The sequence below is a fragment of the Microplitis demolitor genome, chromosome 10 (genome assembly GCF_026212275.2).
Source record: "Microplitis demolitor isolate Queensland-Clemson2020A chromosome 10, iyMicDemo2.1a, whole genome shotgun sequence".
Classification (NCBI taxonomy): domain Eukaryota; kingdom Metazoa; phylum Arthropoda; class Insecta; order Hymenoptera; family Braconidae; genus Microplitis; species Microplitis demolitor.
This window is the reverse complement of record NC_068554.1, coordinates 12,165,883-12,184,230: the sequence shown is the minus strand read 5'-3', so window position 1 is coordinate 12,184,230 and position 18,348 is coordinate 12,165,883. Positions and strand designations below refer to the sequence as shown.

Sequence of the window (18,348 nt, the reverse complement as noted above, 5' to 3'; positions counted from 1 at the left end):
AGTTCCTGATTTTGTTCAGTAAAATAAGTGTATTGAGGCAGAAATCAATGTCTGGGATCAAAATCAAGATTTAAATAAATTTTGACTCATGTAAGAAACAATAAAATATGAAATATCCGATAAAAATATTAAAAACTACGTTTTATCGATTTTTTCGTTGATAATATGATTTAAACTAAAAACCAAGTTCGATGACATTATATGATCAAAAGAAACCATAAAAAAAGATGAGTTGGTATGATATCGCACATTTTAGTACGTTATATTATGATTTATCCGGAAAAAATAACATCAAATGTTATTTTTTTAACTTTTCAACGCCGATATCTTTTGAACTAATCAATCGATTTTGATAGTTGACGTGGCAATCGGCGCGTTTTATTGAATTCTAGAGCTGATTAAAATTTGAAATCGATCGCGTCAGTCGTTTCGAAAATATTTAGAAATAACCGTTTTTCACCATTTCTTTCTCCCGCGATAACTCTCGAACGAATTATCTGATTTTGATGTTTGAGGTGGGAATCGACGCGTTTTATTGAGTACTAGAGCTGATTAGATTTTGAAGTCGATCGTATAAGTCGTTTTTGAGAAATCAATAAAAAACTAAAAAAAAAAAATTTTTTTTTTTTCGTAATTCGCAAATATTTTCGAGTCTATTCGATCAAATAATCTGAAATTTTCAGGAAAGTTGAAGGCCAACAAGCTCTTTCGATTGCCACCTCAACCATCCAAATCGATTCATTAGTTCAAAAGGTACAAAGAGTTTACATACATACATACATACACACACACACACACACACACACACACACACACACACACACACACACATACACACACTCGGACATCATTCTGAAAATAGTCAGAATAGCTTTCTAGGACCTCAAAACGTCGACATCTGATGAAAACTCGATTTTCGAAAATCGGGGTGAAAACAATAACTTCCCGAAATTTTTGAAAATCGTCGATTTTCTTAGCGGGAAGTTAAAAAAATATATATATATATGGATTATCAAGTGTACTAATTAATGTGAAATTTAATTTAACAGATCTTCGAGCTAGTTTTTTAAACCGGGCTTATTCTTATCCACACTTTAATCAACATTGCAAGTCTATCTAATAATCGATATCGCAGTAATAATAATTAAAAACCGGATTGAAATAAACTCGGTTTGAAAAATTGACTCTTACTATTTCGAATATGAAAAATGTTTGTAAATAGTATCAACATAAAAAAAAAAAATCGATCATGAATTAGTAACAAATATGAATTCAATTCGATTTCATCATGCTTTCTGTCTGCAATAAATGTGCGTGCAGATTTTTTTTGCGTAGAGTATGATAAAATCGATTTTTATTTATATTTCTTATTGATTTTTTTTTATTTATACTGATACTATTTATAAAGACTGTCCATAATCGTAACACTAAAATTTGTTCACTTGCATTTCATTATCATTAATATACTTAATAATTCACACTTTTTTTTTTGTTTTTGACTTTTTTTCTAACAAACTTATTATAAATTAAAATTTTTCCGGGTATCTGGTGGACGTCACAGTGCCCCGGGGCGGCGGGTCCGAACACAACACTAATATTAATATATATATATAGATGAGTGTGAATATAGGAGACATCAAACAAATTTTAAATTATAAATAAATAAAGTAAATAATTAATAAAATAAAATTTAATAAAATGCACATATTAATTTTTAAATTAATAAGTACATTTTTTATAAATATTTTTTTTATCAATCATTCTTTCTATTTATAATTTTAAATTTGTCTGATGTTTGCTACACTTACACTCATATATATAGCTACAACTTAATTAGTTAGTGCGTATACGCGTCTCCTCATACCTTAGTACCACAAGAAAGTGAGGGATCCGAACAGTGCTGGCAGAACGTGCGATATTTTTACCCCCTCCTGAGGTGAAATAGCATTGAGTGTAATGGCAGGAGGGGGTAAAAATATCGCACGTTCTGCCAGCACTGGCTCCGAATAACCGGAAAATTCTAAAGAATACAGTGCAACCAGTGCTACCACCGGTGACAGTGTGTGTTCGTCGTTATAATTTTGATTCCATTTTTGAAATACATAATAAAAGTACAGGTACAAACAAAACAATAAAATTGACAATGTTCACTATCTTAAGTCTATTTATAAATTATAAAATTTTTAATTAATTAATTTCTTTTATTTACTACTTGTCACTTATTTCTTCAGCTTTAATAGTTCAGTTAGAAATTAATTTGTACACCGCCATTAATTATTACAATAATTTCTATCGATCTATATTTATTTAAGTATAGGTATATTAATTATAATAATACTATATTTCAGATTCTCTTCTAACTCATCAAATAAACTTTTTTTCTGGTTGAAAAAATATTTTTTAATCGGTGAGTATTGTGTTAAATATGTGATCCAGTAGTCTATAAAAGAATAATTTCATACCCAATCACTCATGTATTTGTATATCTATATTTACTAAATATAAATATACAAGTACATGGTATGATCGGGTACTAGCTTTATTTGTTACTTTACCCTATTCAAAAATTCCCATAGAATCCACTCAACTGCGATAAAAACTGCATAGAATCCTATAGACTGTATTGGTTTTTATGCGATTTTTGTCGCAGTTGAGTGGATACTATGGGAATTTTTGGATAGGATATATATCTACAATTTAACAAATTTGGTATAGAAAAAATTGAAGTTCGCCGTGGTCAACGAGCTGGCACCGTAAGGATCAAATTCAGAGGCTACAATTTTCATCGAGATTCGAGGTACAACGGAGCGATCCAACGATACGTATGTGCTGATCGAACCACTGAAGCTCGATGCCGAGTAAAATTATGGCGATTTGGCAATGATGAGCCAGTAGTTGTTGGTGAACATTTCCATCCGCGACCAACAATTGATGAGCGCTCAGAAGTAATAAACAGATTGCAACAGAGAGCAATGCTCGACAACTCCCTACCTAATGTGGTAGTAGATGGAGTATTCAGAGGGTAAGCAACAAATTTATGAATATTCTTTAGCGATATGTTATTAACATAATTTTGTTTACATTTATATTTATTCATCTATATGTATATACATTAGGGTGGTTTGTTTCAGAGCAACATTTTTTTTTTCGAGGTGCTGACTCAAAATCTTGTAGAATTTTGGTGACTGGATATGGTTAGGTGAGTTTAAATAAAAGAGTTGATTCACAAGATCTGAGTTTTATTCGTCGTTATGTCACCCGGAGACGGTGTGCTCGGAACGGGGAGTCAGGACGAAGTGTCTGGATGTCGGGGTTGTAGAAGGAGTCTCGGGTTGTAGTAGTAGTAGGAGTGATGACGTAGAAATTAAAAAATAGCACATATAGTCCCGAACCGTGGGAAACCAGCAATAAATCCAAGGGCCCATGGATCCCGCTTGCGCTGGCCAGACGCTCGCGGGTCCGTAATCCCTTTGGGTTTTATTGGCCGTCGTAGAAAACAGGAAAGGAGCAATAAAATACAGATGTTAGGAAAAACCCGAATCTTTGGAATTGGGAAATGACAAAAAAAAGGAAAAGGTTCTACACAATTTGAATTTACATTTTATAACTTACAACTAGTTTCTCGAGCAGAAATGTCTCTCACGCTCACATTGCAACGACACACATAAATTATTATTTATCAATAATTAATGGCAGAAATATTAAATTAGTCGTAATCCTAGTAATATTCGTACTAATGATTATAGTATTATTAATTCATAATAATAATAATACTAATACTAATAATAGTAATAATGATAATGATAACTATAATAATAATTATAATGATAACACTAATAATAATTATAACAATATCTCAGCTATAATTAACTATTGCTCGCGGAAGGCAGGAGTGGAAGACGTAGTCCCCACAGAATATATAGAAAAAAAAATTTGGTCAAAATTTGAGCCCTTAACTACTATTTTTAGAGGTCGCCAATTCATTTGCCAGTTTTCCGATTTAAATAACATACAAAAATCATTTTTTTTACACTTTTCTTCACCGCAACCTGTGAAGAAATTTTTTTTCTACTTAGATCATAATTTATTCTCATAGGATATAAAATTCTCTAAAACAAAGTATGTCACGAAAAAATTGTCTGACGAATATTTTTATTACGTAATTAATCCTGGATGTGCTTTATATGAAAATTTATCTTTAATTGGATTCAAGGGCTAAATTATTGACTCTATGAACAAAAGTCAAATGACAATTTTGTAGGGGTCATTGAGCTTTAAAAATTTGTTGTATAATACTCAATTCTGTTATCAATAGCTCAACAGCTATGAGCTATTCAATATAAATTTCAAGTATAATACAATAAATGTAATATAATTACCTAATAAAAATCTTCGTTAGATAATTTTTTCGTGACAGACTTTTTTTTAGAGAATTTTATGCTCTATGAGAATAAATTATGATCTAAGTAGAAAAAAAATTTCTTCACAGGTTGCGGTAAAGAAAAGTGTAAAAAAATGACTTTTGTATGTTATTTAAATGGGAAAACTGGCAAATGAATTAGCGACCTCGAAAAATAGTAGTTAAGGGCTCAAATTTTGACCAATTTTTTTTTTCTATATATTCTACAATATTTCGAGTCAGCACCTTGAAAAAAAATATTACTCTAAAACGAACCACCCTAATATATATATATATATATCTTTCAAGGTTTTTTATAATTTTTTTTTTATTCAATCTTATCGTCTTACAAATTAGTCTCAGGGATAACAACAAATCCTTCCAGAATAGCAGCTCAGAATCTTAATCCTGCTAAAAACTAAATAAATATTTATTTTCTAATTTAAATAACATGTGGAACAATTTTTAATTTCTTTTTTTAAATAAGAATATTGAAAATAATTTTTCCCAATAATCAAAGTTCATAATCTTGTAGGATATTGACTTCACTACAAAAAAAATTCTTGAGTACATTATATAGTTTTTAATAAAGCCTTACCATTTAGCTGGTTGAGCCGGTTTAAAAAGTTAGCCTAGTTAATTAGCTAGCTAACCGATCAGTTTAGCTGGCTACTTTAATTTGTTTGGAAAATTAGTGAACGGCTTAGCCGGTTAACTAAATTAGATTAGGTAATTGCTTGATGAATGAGTCAACTACTTTAATTTGCAAAAACGTATCAATAAATTCATAGAACTCTAATTGAAAATACGAATAATGGAATTCGAGTAACCAAGTCAAAAATAATATTTTATTTAATTAATTATTAAACAGCTGTATGAACTATATATTTTTTTAATAAGATAACATTAGCTCAAATAAAAAAACCTAATTTTTTGTCATGAAACTTTCATCTAATAACAATGAAGTTATACTATTATAGTTTAAAGCTCCATCTTTGTTTATGTTAGTAGTACGAAGATAGCACTCAAGAACTCATTCGTAGAGAATTTAACTTAATACAAGAGTATGTATTTTAATTTTGGAAAAAAAAGGGTTTCAATACTTTCATTTTTAAAAAACAATTTTTTCATATGAAATTCACATCAATATAAGGGGAAATCAATATACGTTGAGCTTTGAGTAGAATTAAGATTTACAGCTGCTCTTTTGGGTAAATTTTTTTTATACTTAAAACCAGCTTTAGAGATCATAAAAAAATTTTTTTTTTGAAACAACCTATATATATATTTTATATATTTTATGTTACAGGTTACCAATGGTGAGAGCAATGGAAATGCGGCCAGAAGCTGCAAGACGTCACGTTCACCGTGAAAGACGTTTACATCAACCACCAATCCCAAGAACCTTTCATGCGCTTGGTGACATGCTAAATGCTTATCCTGCTGTTGAAGGTATTTTTTGCGATACGAGAGTTGCCACAGACGGATCCGAGGTGCACATATTTGGTGCAATGAATATGATAAATCGATTAAACAACTGCACCGAGTTGTACATTGATGAGACTTTTAAAGTATGTATATATATTTACTAGGGGTGTGCGAATAGGGTTCTAATCGAATCGAAAATATACGTTCGATTAGAATTTTGAATCGAATAATTCAAATTTTCGAATTATTCGAACAAAAATTTGAATCTTTTCGAATTATTTGTAATTTTTTAAATTATTCGTCAATTTTAGAACTAACCGAAAGTTTTTGATTCACTTGTAACTTTTTAAATAACTTGATTCGAATCAAGAAACTTCTCGAAATTTTGAATAATTCTATACGAAATCCGAATCGAATAATTCGTAGTTTTAAATTATTTACACACCCCTAATATTTACATAATTATTTTTTATCCGAATTTTAATTAGTACGTTCAATTATGACTGTACCAAGGACACCACATGCTGCTCAATTGTTGATTGTTTTTATGAAGAAAATGGATGTTGTAAGAAACCAATTGTTCTGTGTTCTTATTTAAATTTATATTGATCGATTTATCTTTCGTTTATTAAAAATGAACTAAATTTAGTTATGTAAATTTGACATTATTATTTTATAGGGAGTACCAGTGTTGTATGTTCTGTGCAGCTCCCGTACCACCTCCATGTACACTGCAGTATGGGATTTTATCATCGAAAGGGCAAATAATATACAGAACAGCTTACAGTACGTGATTACAGATTTTGAGGCTGCAATAATTTCATCGATACGGACGTCTTTTCCTTTAGCTCGGATTCGAGGATGCTGGTTCCATTGTATCAGGGTGAGTGACATATTTAAGTAATAATCGAAAGAAGAACAACGTAGTATGAATTTGGTCGAGATGTAGATTAAAAAAAATGTTACTTACAGTTAAAAATTACTAGTCAAACGAAATTTGTTAAATAATTTTTAATAAAACTTTCATGACAATATTATAATTTGAATGCTGAAATTTCGTTGGCTAAAATTCATTTATCAAATTTCGTTTATCTCCTAATTGATAACAACTGTAAGTAATGTTTTTTTAAATCTCGGTGAAATTAAACCTCCGTGGTTTTTTTCCTAATTGATGCTTTAATTTTTTTTTAAGTGGGGGGTCATTGTCTGAAAATGCCTTTTAATGAAATTAACTCATTTAGGAAAAAAATTGTTTTTTTGACTACAGGTGCAATTTTCATAAATTTTTTTTTTTAATAATTTACTCTCTAAAATAAAATTCAAAAATTAGACGTCGGCTAACTTCAGTATCATGTCAATAGGTATCTAAGTAATTTGGAATATGTCACATTGATTTTTTTTATTTTGTAGCGCAACTTAAAAATATTATCCAGGATATGGAAATTCAATGACAACGTCTAGCGAAATCATGATATCCGCATTCGTAATCTCCAAGCTGGTTTGAGTTCTGGAAGGTAAAAATAAATTGAGAAATTAATTTATCACTTATTTAAAAAGAAATAAAAAAAGGTTTTAGAAATTTTATCTTTCAACTAACAGGAGAAACATATTTATTTTGCAGTTATTCAAGATAGTGAATATTTAAAATCTCTAAAAAAACATTGCCATAAAAAATTTTAGAGTTGAAATTTTCATATTCTTCTTCTTATATATATATATATATATATATATATATATATATATATGTGTGTGTGTGTGTGTTATTTTTATGCCTAAAAAAAGTATATAAAAATTTCAACTCCATATATATGGCGATGGTTCTATTGAAATATTAGATATTCACAATCTATGATTGAAAAATATTTCACTTTCTCCTGTCAGTTCAAATATTATAATTCCAGTACTTTATAGATTCATATATAAATATATATATATATATATAAATATATATATATATATATATATATATATATATATATATATATATAACAAGATTTAAAATTTGTTAACAGGTTTACATTACGATAATTTCTGACTTCTGTTGTAAACCAAGATTTACACCAATCAACGTTCATGATCATTGGTAGAAATGAACGTGAGTGTACATACGTTTAATTTAATTACAATTTTAATAGTGTTAATTTAGGCAAACTAAAAATTTTAAAACTTAAAAATTTTTTTTTTTTAATTTATAATTTTCAATTTTTTTAAATTTCTCGTAAGAAATTAAAAAAAAAGTTTTTTTTTTTTAATGGGCAATTTATTTATTTCATGATGGATAAATAAATTATTGAAAAATGACGATATGTACGTCTAAGAAATAATAAGTACCATAAATTTCCATAAATCAACATTTATAATACCCATGTCTACCATATCATCATCTTTATTATTAAAATTATTAATTTATGATATTTCTTAGGTTTTAATTGTTATTCACATCATTTAATATGAAATAAAAAATCTAATAAATATTGATTTCGTAAATTTAAAGATTGTAATTTTATTGATTGCTGCCATCCTATTGCTGCCAATATAATTATGTGATTTTTAAATTCGGTACTGCTAATGACACCATCCACGGATCAATCCGTGACTGTAATTAGAGTCACGGGCAGATTTAAGATAAATGGACTTTATTTATTCTTGTCCGTATCTGTAATTAGTAATACGGAAAGATTTTCCTTCTAGGGAGAAAATTTCCGTGACTCTAAAAAATCCCCAAATTATCCGTGGATTATTTAAAAAAATATATAAATAAGTAAATATGGTGAACATATATAAATAAGTATTTATGGTGTATTTTCATGAGTTTATTTTTTAATAATACTGTATGTTTAGTATGAAAATTCTCACTTCTTGTGGATATATGAATGAGAACAAAGCTTTGGAAAGTAATCAATAGATGTCTTTACTGCAATTTTTTTATTATTATAAATTTTATCCGTTTCTACTAACGTATAATGATTTATTTCCACAACTACAATTTTAAATTCAAATAACTGCAAATGTCTACATAAGGAACTGTCAACAACATAAATTATAATCTTTATTATACACTATATAAGTACAGGTGTGGTCTGAAATGCCTGGTACACGAAAGTATAGCAGTGCTACGTTTAGAGTACGAGACATTAATGACCACATATGTACACAAAAAAATTAGAAATAAATTAGAAATTATTCTTCGTAATGTTTCCAGCATTTATATTTTTATTAATCTTAATAATTTTTTTATAATCTTATTTAATATTTTTATTTTTCTTAATTTCTGACTTACTTTGCTACGTTATGTACTATATTTACATTTACATTTTGCGAGGAAAATACCCTGTTGTTGTTTTCATCGCAGCTTTGGGTCTTCCTCTCAATCTCACAACTGGTGGTAATGCGATATTCGACAAGTCAACATTATCGTTTGTATTATCGATTTGTTTTTTTTTTTGGCTAGTCAAATTTAACGTTTCCAAGTTTTGACACAATTGATGGAATTCAGGATCTGATACTTGTAGAGCGGTTTCCATTATTTTATCAAAGAGACCAAGTAAAATTCTCCGTTTTTCATTTTCAGATTTTGTAGTATTATATTCTGCAACACTAGAATCCTTATTCAATAATTCATGATGTGTCTTATCTGATTCGGAGACTCCTTTAGTTTCTGATATGGCAATAAACGGATTGGTAATTAAGGATATATCTAAATCGTCTTCTAAGTTTTCACGAAAAGTGGAACCTACATTTTTCAAATTTACAGCCTTCGACCATTTGGGATCGCATAATTGAGAACAAAAAAGATTTAACTGAAAGTGTTTCCGTACACTCAAAATATGAACACATGGTAATTTCAAGCTTACACGAAAGTGGCAAGTACAATCTGTTGTAGAAGCCGTAAATCGGTAGCCATTGATAATCATACTACACATTTTTGTTGCATTACAACTTTCAGTTATGATTATACTATTATATTTTTTTAACTCATCTGCAAGTTTGCTGAAGGCTACTTTGGTTAAAAATTCAGCATATTCATTAACGAAAGAACCGAGCTCATGCTCGATATTCAATCGTTTTAAGCCGTCTATAGCCGTCAATAAATTAGTTTCTTGCTTGCTGGTATTTAATAATTTAAAGAAGTTAGTAGCAAACTCACAGAGGGTACTATGATAGTTACAAATAGTTTTAATTTGTTTATTTGTACTTTCAACAATATTATTTGTATCGTTTCCATAATTAAATACTGCCATTGAAAACTTCGTCCATTCATCACGAATGCTATGCCAGTTAGTATTAAAATAATTTACAACGCTTTTTGGTGTTTTTGAAACTAATTCTTGGTATAAATTATCGTAATTTTTTTTCGATTTACTGTAGGCTAAGTTTCTGAGTAATCTAAAACTCAACACTCTTTCTTCCTTGTTAAGTTTCATTAATTTAAGTTGTCTATCGAAAGTCTTCAAAGTATGGAAAAGACATAATAAGAATCGAGCATCAGGAAAAATTTCCGCGAAAGCATTCCTTTCAGTCAGATCTTTATCTGTCATTATGCAAGTTGTTTTTTTACAAGCTTCTTCATTCAATTCACGGAAATTTTTGGCGACCCATTTTATATTATCAGCTGTTTCAATTTTAAGTATTGCTGCTCCGACAATTTCACCTCTTCCACTGCCAGTTTGAACCATTATTAAATACAGGGTAAATCCTAAATTAAACAATTTATAAGTACCATCAATGAATAGCATTTCTGGCCAATTGCTCATTGATGTTTGCATGGTTGCGTTGGTAAAGAAAAGTGCTTTGAAATTTTTTTTATCATCTACATTGATTCTTGTAGTACATCCTGAAATAATAAAATAACTGTAAAGCAATTGGTAGAAATTGTACATGAATACTGTAATATTTGTAATTGTACTTTTCATGATAACAGCTTCGAAACTTTGAGTTTCTATATCTATATAGCCGATCGAAACAAGCGAATTTCAGTTCGATGCCGCGAACAAATATTATCAAATGCGTAAATTGTTAATGCCTTCAGTCAGCGGACAGAAACAAATAATGTTTCTGTTTGCCGATAGCTAGTTTTGCTATGATTTTAGCTCTGATACCTGTCATTCGTTTATTAGTAATAAATTTCAAATCACTCATTTAATTTATGTGACAATTCTGACTTTGTGATTAAGTTTTATAAAAAAAATCCGGGCGTCGGTTGGCCCTGTGGGCCAGCCCCAAAAATTCCCGCTGTTTTCGAGCTCAAGGAGCTCGAAAATATTAATGTGACTATATTTTCGAGCTCTTCAAGCTTGAAAATCTTATTGCATGCGATTGTTTTTTTATGAGCTTTCCAAACTCTAACAAGTTACGCTTTATGCTAAAGTTAAAAAGTTTAAAAATCGAAAATCATTAATGAACAAGCGGTTTTTAAACTTTAATTTCCGATTATGTTCAATAAACTAAATGTATTGAGGCAGAAATCAATGTCAATGAACGAAATCACGATTTAAATGAGTTTTGGCTTAGGTCAGAGCAATAATATATAAAATATCCAAGAAAATTATTAAAAACTGTGTTTTTCGATTTTTTCGTTGATAATATAGTTTAAACTAAAGAACAAGTTTAATGGCATTATATGATGACCGAAACAGATCATAAAGAGGAAAAGTTTGTAAGGTTTTAGACACATTTTAGTACAGTACATTTTGATTTATCTGGAAAAAATAACATAAAATGTTATTTTTTTAACTTTTCAACGCTGATATCATTTGAACTAATTAACCGATTTTGACGTTTGAGGTGGCAAAAGGCGCGTTTTATTGAATTCTAGAGCTGATTAGAATTTGAAAGCGATCGATTCAGCCGTCTTGAAGATATTTGAAAAAAACCGCTTTTTTCCATTTCTTTCTCCAACGATATCTCTCGAACAAATTAACCGATTGAGATGGTTAAGGCAGCATTCGACGCGTTTTATTTTGGCATCGATCGTTCAATTCGTTTCTGAGAAATCAATAAAAAATTTAAAAAAAAAATTTGTTTTTCTCGTAATTCGCCAATATTTTCGTGTCTACTTGATCAAATGATCTGAAATTTTCAGGAAAGTTGATGGCCAACAAGCTCTTTTGATTGCTGCCTTAAACATCCAAATCGATTGATTAGTTAAAAAGTTATAGACCATTCACACACGTACATACATACAGACACTCGGACATCATTCTGAAAATAGTCAGAATAGCTTCCTATGACCTCAAAACGTCGACATCTGATGAAAACTCGATTTTCGAAAATCGGGGTAAAAACAGTAACTTCCCGAAATTTTTGAAAATCATCGATTATTTAAGCGGGAAGTTAAAAAGTGTAAGCAGTGAGTAGTATTTACTGCAACTACCTAACAATGAATTGTAAATCACAATTTACACTTGCGTAAACGTATGAAAATTGTCGATCACACCATTGGTCTTAAATTAACTTATTTTCGACTGACTGCTAATACCAAAACTTGAATCCTAGTGCTAATAATCATGAAAAATATTATAGGTGATACAGGATGAAATCTGTTTTCAGATTGAGGCCAAGGTCAGCCCTCGCTTATGATTCGGGGAGCAAACTTTACCCTGGTTTAAAATCGTCTTGTTTTATCCCTTGTCAGAAAGTATATTATAGAAAACAAACACGATCTATTACTGTCATTTTATTTTAAATTATGATATAGATATTAAAAGAATAATGAAAGAAGTATGATTATTATATTATTAGTATTTATTAAGTTTTACTCAATAAATGTAGTTAAACGGTATGTAGTAATCTTATTAAAAAAAAAAAAAAATGATTGGAAACAATTAAAAAAACAAAATTTTAAATCTTTTTTAATGCTTTTGAATCACTCTTCTTATGAGCATTTAACATTACAAATCGTTTCGAATCGTTTCTTTTAATCACGTATAGCTAATCATAGAAATATTTACCATATTCTTTCTTCAAAAGTGCATCCAATGTTTTTAAATCATTACCATTAGGTGGTTTTAAAGCTTGAGCAATATTTGAAATATCTTTAGATAGAAGGTAGATGTTATATTTTTGTGATATTTCATGTCTAATTTTTTTGTTGCTACATCCTAATTTAATGTATTCTCCAACTTGATGTTTTAATTCAGGTGGTAATCGCCGTTGTTCAGGTAATACGTAGCGCAGCTCCTAAAAATATTATTATAAATTCAAATAAGTATTTTAAAACAATATAAGATCTAGGTTGACTTTAGTTTAAAAAAAATATCTAGAAAACGGTTGATTTCTGGACCAGTCTCAAAACTTTCTGCTTTCGAGTCCACAGAGCTTAATAATATTATTTTCTATACATTTATACGAAATTTACCTTATAGTGCAATGGGTGATTTTCGTGGTTAAAATTAATTTCTGAAATGATTAATTTATAATTGGCTTCGTGAGTTAGAACTCTTTTCAGTGTCATAGAAGCTCGGCATCCATGGTTAAAAGTACTGGAAATTATATAAAACAAACCATTAAATATAATGTCACATTCACTTATATATATTTTATTTATTATTTTCCCTGATTAAACAACTGAATTCAAAATTTTAATTCTGTCGAATTCTGTAAAACAGAATTCAACTGAATTGAAAATTTGAATTTGAATTAAACAGAATAGAACCGATTTAAAAATTTCAAATTCGATTTCATTCAGTTTAATTCGGATTCAGAACCAGAAATTGGAGAATTATTTTCGAATTAATCAGAATTAACCCGAATAGAATTATTTAAATTCGTTTTAATTTGGACAAATTCTGATTTTCCTGCCGAATTAGACAGAATTAATTTTTAAGTTAAGTACTGAATTAACAGAATTTATCTGAATTAAATAGAATTAAAAATTTAATTCTGTTTAATTCGATCGAATTCAGTTGTTTAATCAGGGTTACCTAGTGACTCGTTCTTTGTTCTGTTTAGGCTTTTTTGTTGCCTTGCCGTATTTACACTTTAAAGTAACAAACTTATACTTCAATTTTGTAACGAGTTCGTTAATTTGGTCTTCATCTTTGATGCACTTTTCAAAATCACAACAATATAGTTTTTCACTTCTAAAAGTGGTAAAAGTTTCACCACTACTAGCTTCATATTTTTTTTTTTTATCCTCAAATTCTACCCAAGAGTCAAATGTCATTCCTACTTTGAACTCGAAAGATTGATTAAATGCCATAATTAAATTTAAGAAAATCCAATTTTGCTACAGGAACTATTTACAAAAACAATAGAATATAACATATACACATATGTACATGTATGTATAGATTTATATTTTATACTTCTCATGAAATAATCAAATAAATTAAATGTCATTCCCTTTTTAACACTATAACAGCAACAATCTTAACTTCATGTGTAATTCTCGGAGACAATGGATGGCCGAGGCTATTATTATTATTATTATGTTACAGTTTTAAACCAATCATAAAACTGGAAGACAAACAATGGAATGGGAGTAGTGATTTACAGAGAATCTAGACGATGAAGTTAGCCGACATCTAATAATATTTAAAAATTTTTTTAAAACTATAAATTATAACAAAAAAAATACTTCGAAAAATCGCGCCTGTAGTTTTTTAAATTTGCTACATGTGTATATTTTTATATTTTATTTTTTTGTAATTGAGTTGTTGAAAAAAAAAATCCGAAACTTTTGAATTATTTGTTAACTTCAGGATCATAATAGAATGAGTGAATGAAGCAGACATAAGATAAATTAAAAATTATTCATAGAATAAATAATTAATAAAACAAATAAACTTTAAAAAAATGCGCATTTTAAAAATTTTGAAATTAATAAGTACTTTTTTTATAAATATTAATTTGATAATGAACTACTTAATTTATTTATAATTTTAAATTTGTCTGAAGTCTGCTTTATTTACACTCATTGTAATTGATAATTAGTTTAAATAAATTTACACCGACGACTATCATTTAATTAATATAAAGTATATTAAGAAAACTTTTGATAAAATTTAAATGAAGTGTGATATAAATTTTCTGTTTTAATATCAACATGCAACGTAAATTTTACAAAATATCACGCAAATTTACAAAACTATAAAATTATTATATTCGATAGTGCATTTAAATTTTATGAAATTTATTCGAACTTTAAAATTTTCATGTAACTAAATTTTATCTTAAATATTATTTGAACACTTAATATACTAGAATAAATTTTTATCCCACAAATTAATTAGTCAATAGAAAATATATTTAACATAAATTGATAAAAGGAAAAGGGATGGATTGAATGTGTATTAGAAAATACATGATAAAAAATTTAAAAAGTTTATCAAAATATTCTGTTTATTAAAATATACTTTAATATGCTGTAAGTTATCAAATATTGCATTTTAAAAATGCAATTTCATCATCCCGTTTGCGTACAAGATGGACAAACCCATTCACGAGACTTCGAAGGTTTGCGACGTATTTTTACACATTTAAAATGGTACCAATACCAGCACTTGTCACATTCGATACTGTTCTCATTATCTTCATCAATTCTTCTAAAACACTTGTGACAAGTCCATGATCTATTCTTTTCTTTGATTTTTATTGCATTAAGCAAAGCCTGGAAAGCCGTACGTTGGAAGTACTTTTGTACATCATTGAATTTCTCAATTTGATAAGGCACCGCATCAGAAACATTTTTGATTTGATCAATCAGATCACTTTTTCTTATTTTCCTATTTCCATTTATTACGGACTCAACTATTTCTGGTGATATCAAATGCTTTAATAATTGTTCAAGTTTTTTATTTTCATCAGATATTTGTGAGTTCGGAGCGGCGGGAGTAGAAATATCATTGTTACTGTGTGAAATGGAATAAGCAGAAGCAGTAGGAGACTCAGTCTCACCAGCTGAAGTGGTAATAGTGACTGAATGACTTTGGGGAATAGGAATATCGTTGTTACTGTGTAAAATAGGAGGACCAGAAGCAGTAGAAAATTCAGTCTCGCTAGCTGGAGTAATATTAGAAATTGAATGACTTTGGGGAATCGGAATATTGTTGTTATTGTGTAAAATAGGAGGACCAGAAGCAGTAGGAAATTCAGTCTCGCTAGCTGGAGTGGTATTAGTAATTGAATGACTTTGGGGAATCGGAATATTATTGTTACTGTTTGAAATGGAAGGAGCAGAAGCAGTAGGAAATTCAGTCTCGCTAGCTGGAGTGGTATTAGTAATTGAATGACTTTGGGGAATCGGAATATTGTTGTTATTGTGTAAAATAGGAGGACCAGAAGCAGTAGGAAATTCAGTCTCGCTATCTGGAGAGGTATTAGTAATTGAATGACTTTGGGGAATCGGAATATTATTGTTACTGTTTGAAATGGAAGGAGCAGAAGCAGTAGGAAATTCAGTCTCGCTAGCTGGAGTGGTATTAGTAATTGAATGACTTTGGGGAATCGGAATATTGTTGTTATTGTGTAAAATAGGAGGACCAGAAGCAGTAGGAAATTCAGTCTCATCAGCTGGAGTGAATATAATATCAACTGGTGTAGAGTCAGTAATCAAAAAAATTTCAGAAGCAGGAATAGCATATGTATTGGGTACAATATTAGATGGACCAGCAGTTGTAGACTGAAGCATTAAAGCTGATGTGGTGTTTTCTGTGCGAGAATTTTTTGATGTCTGAATAGATTTACTACAACGTGGCCCTATTGGTGGTCTTTTTTTATCTTTAGGACGTCCTTTGGTTTTTTGTATCCCACAATCAATGGGTTTTGCAAAATGAGACGAGTCAGATGAATCACTACTATCTAATTTGTCAACAGCAACCAGCTTGTCATCAGCACCCAATTTGTCATCATCCAAATTCTCACTGTCTGGTCCGTGGTTGTGGTGGGGTATCCAGGTTCTTACAATAAAAAGTTTCTTGTTTAAATCGAAACGCCCAATTAATACTACGGGGCAGTTAGTTTTTTGCGACCTGAAAACAAGTATATGCATATATGTATACACTAAATAGAAACATGTCAAAATTTATTTTTAAGTATTATTTTCTCAGAACTTAGTTCAGTAGAAAGAAAAAAGTATCCAAAAAATAAGTGGTTATAAGATAACATCAATTAATCACGAATTAAGAAAACCATTGGCTAAGTTTAAGAACATGAAGCAGTTTGAGAAAGTAAGGAAAAATGTATCAATGAAAATAATACTTACTGGGCTTTCCGTTTTCCTTTTCCCTTCGTTACGAATTTCCCACTCTTCGGACATACAAAATGTAAATCGTAAAACGTAAAATCCGGAAAATTATTCGTGATACCTCTTTTCTCACAAAATTGTCCCATTTTGTGTGAATCTCTTTTGCTTAATATAAATTTTGTTTGTTCCATATACGTATCAATTTTTAACAAAAATTGCTCACAATTGGGGAACTCTTCTCCAACACTAAAAATATCTGCCATATTTAGAAATCTGTAATTAAAAAAAAAAGAAAAAAAAAATTTTTTTTATAATTTTTAAAGCTTAATTTATTTATAAATAATGTAAATACATATATATTTTTAAATTTTCAAATAGACATATTCAAGTGCCATTTTGAATGAACTTAACATATAAATTTTAAGCCAATTTATGTTCGATGTGAATAAAGTCCACCATTTGATTAAAAAAAAAAAGTATATCGTGATTTTTAAATTATTGTACTTACTACAAGGATTCATGAATTTTTATTAATTCTAAAATTATGATGTTCAAAACCTTACCTTTTTTTAAAACAGACACACAGTTTTTTTATATTTTAATATCAGTAAAGTATAATTTTATTACGCAGTAGATAGTGTCCTTTGTTCTTTCTTCGCAGATTAAACGTATCGAATATCCCGGACATAAGTAACTATCTAGACTTTAATTATACGCAATGTAGATAGAAGCATCTATGTCCAATGACATAAAAAGAAACTAATCTTTTAAGGTCTGTATACCACAATATTTTCAGTCGGTAACAAATAAAATGACATTTTCGACGCTATATTCGATTACAATGTCTTGTATGCTTACATTCCGTGATCACTCTTCCGGTTTTCTCTTTGGTTTAAAAAAAATATTCTTTTCAGTTAATCATTATTAAACCACATAATATGCTATAAAATAAATGCTTTTCTTAAGTATACACTGTAAATATTTTAAAATTTTGTGAACTTAATTGTGTCAGTAAAAATTTCAAATGTGGTGGTCCATCGTTTAAGATATTTGATATATTTTACCCCTTCAAAAATTTGCTACAAAAAATTTCTATTATTCTCGTCTAATTTTTATGAGTTTTTATTAGAAAAATATTATAATAATTCAATTATTTATTGAAAATACATTTAATTAACAGTTTATTGTAAGTAAAATGATTAATTATGAATTATTAATGTAGAGGAAGTTAACAATTATCTAAATTAAAAATATTAAATCCAACGCTTTGGAATATACATTTTTCCGTCTGCAGCAGTGACTGATACTTAAGTTTCGTATGATTGATAATGTTCAT

At 29.0% G+C, this 18,348-nt stretch overlaps 1 protein-coding gene across 1 annotated transcript; it reads left to right on the top strand.

The window, feature by feature from the left end:
• The first annotated feature begins 2,051 nt into the window (after positions 1-2,051).
• Positions 2,052-8,217, top strand: LOC103578485 (uncharacterized). Its single transcript, XM_053742174.1, has 8 exons — positions 2,052-2,117; positions 2,349-2,407; positions 2,716-3,022; positions 3,132-3,199; positions 5,709-5,970; positions 6,507-6,710; positions 7,238-7,341; positions 7,840-8,217. The coding sequence occupies exons 4-7, from the start codon at positions 3,192-3,194 to the stop codon at positions 7,286-7,288; spliced, it is 525 nt and encodes a 174-aa protein (XP_053598149.1). The 5' UTR covers positions 2,052-2,117; positions 2,349-2,407; positions 2,716-3,022; positions 3,132-3,191; the 3' UTR covers positions 7,289-7,341; positions 7,840-8,217.
• Positions 8,218-18,348: the final 10,131 nt, after the last annotated feature.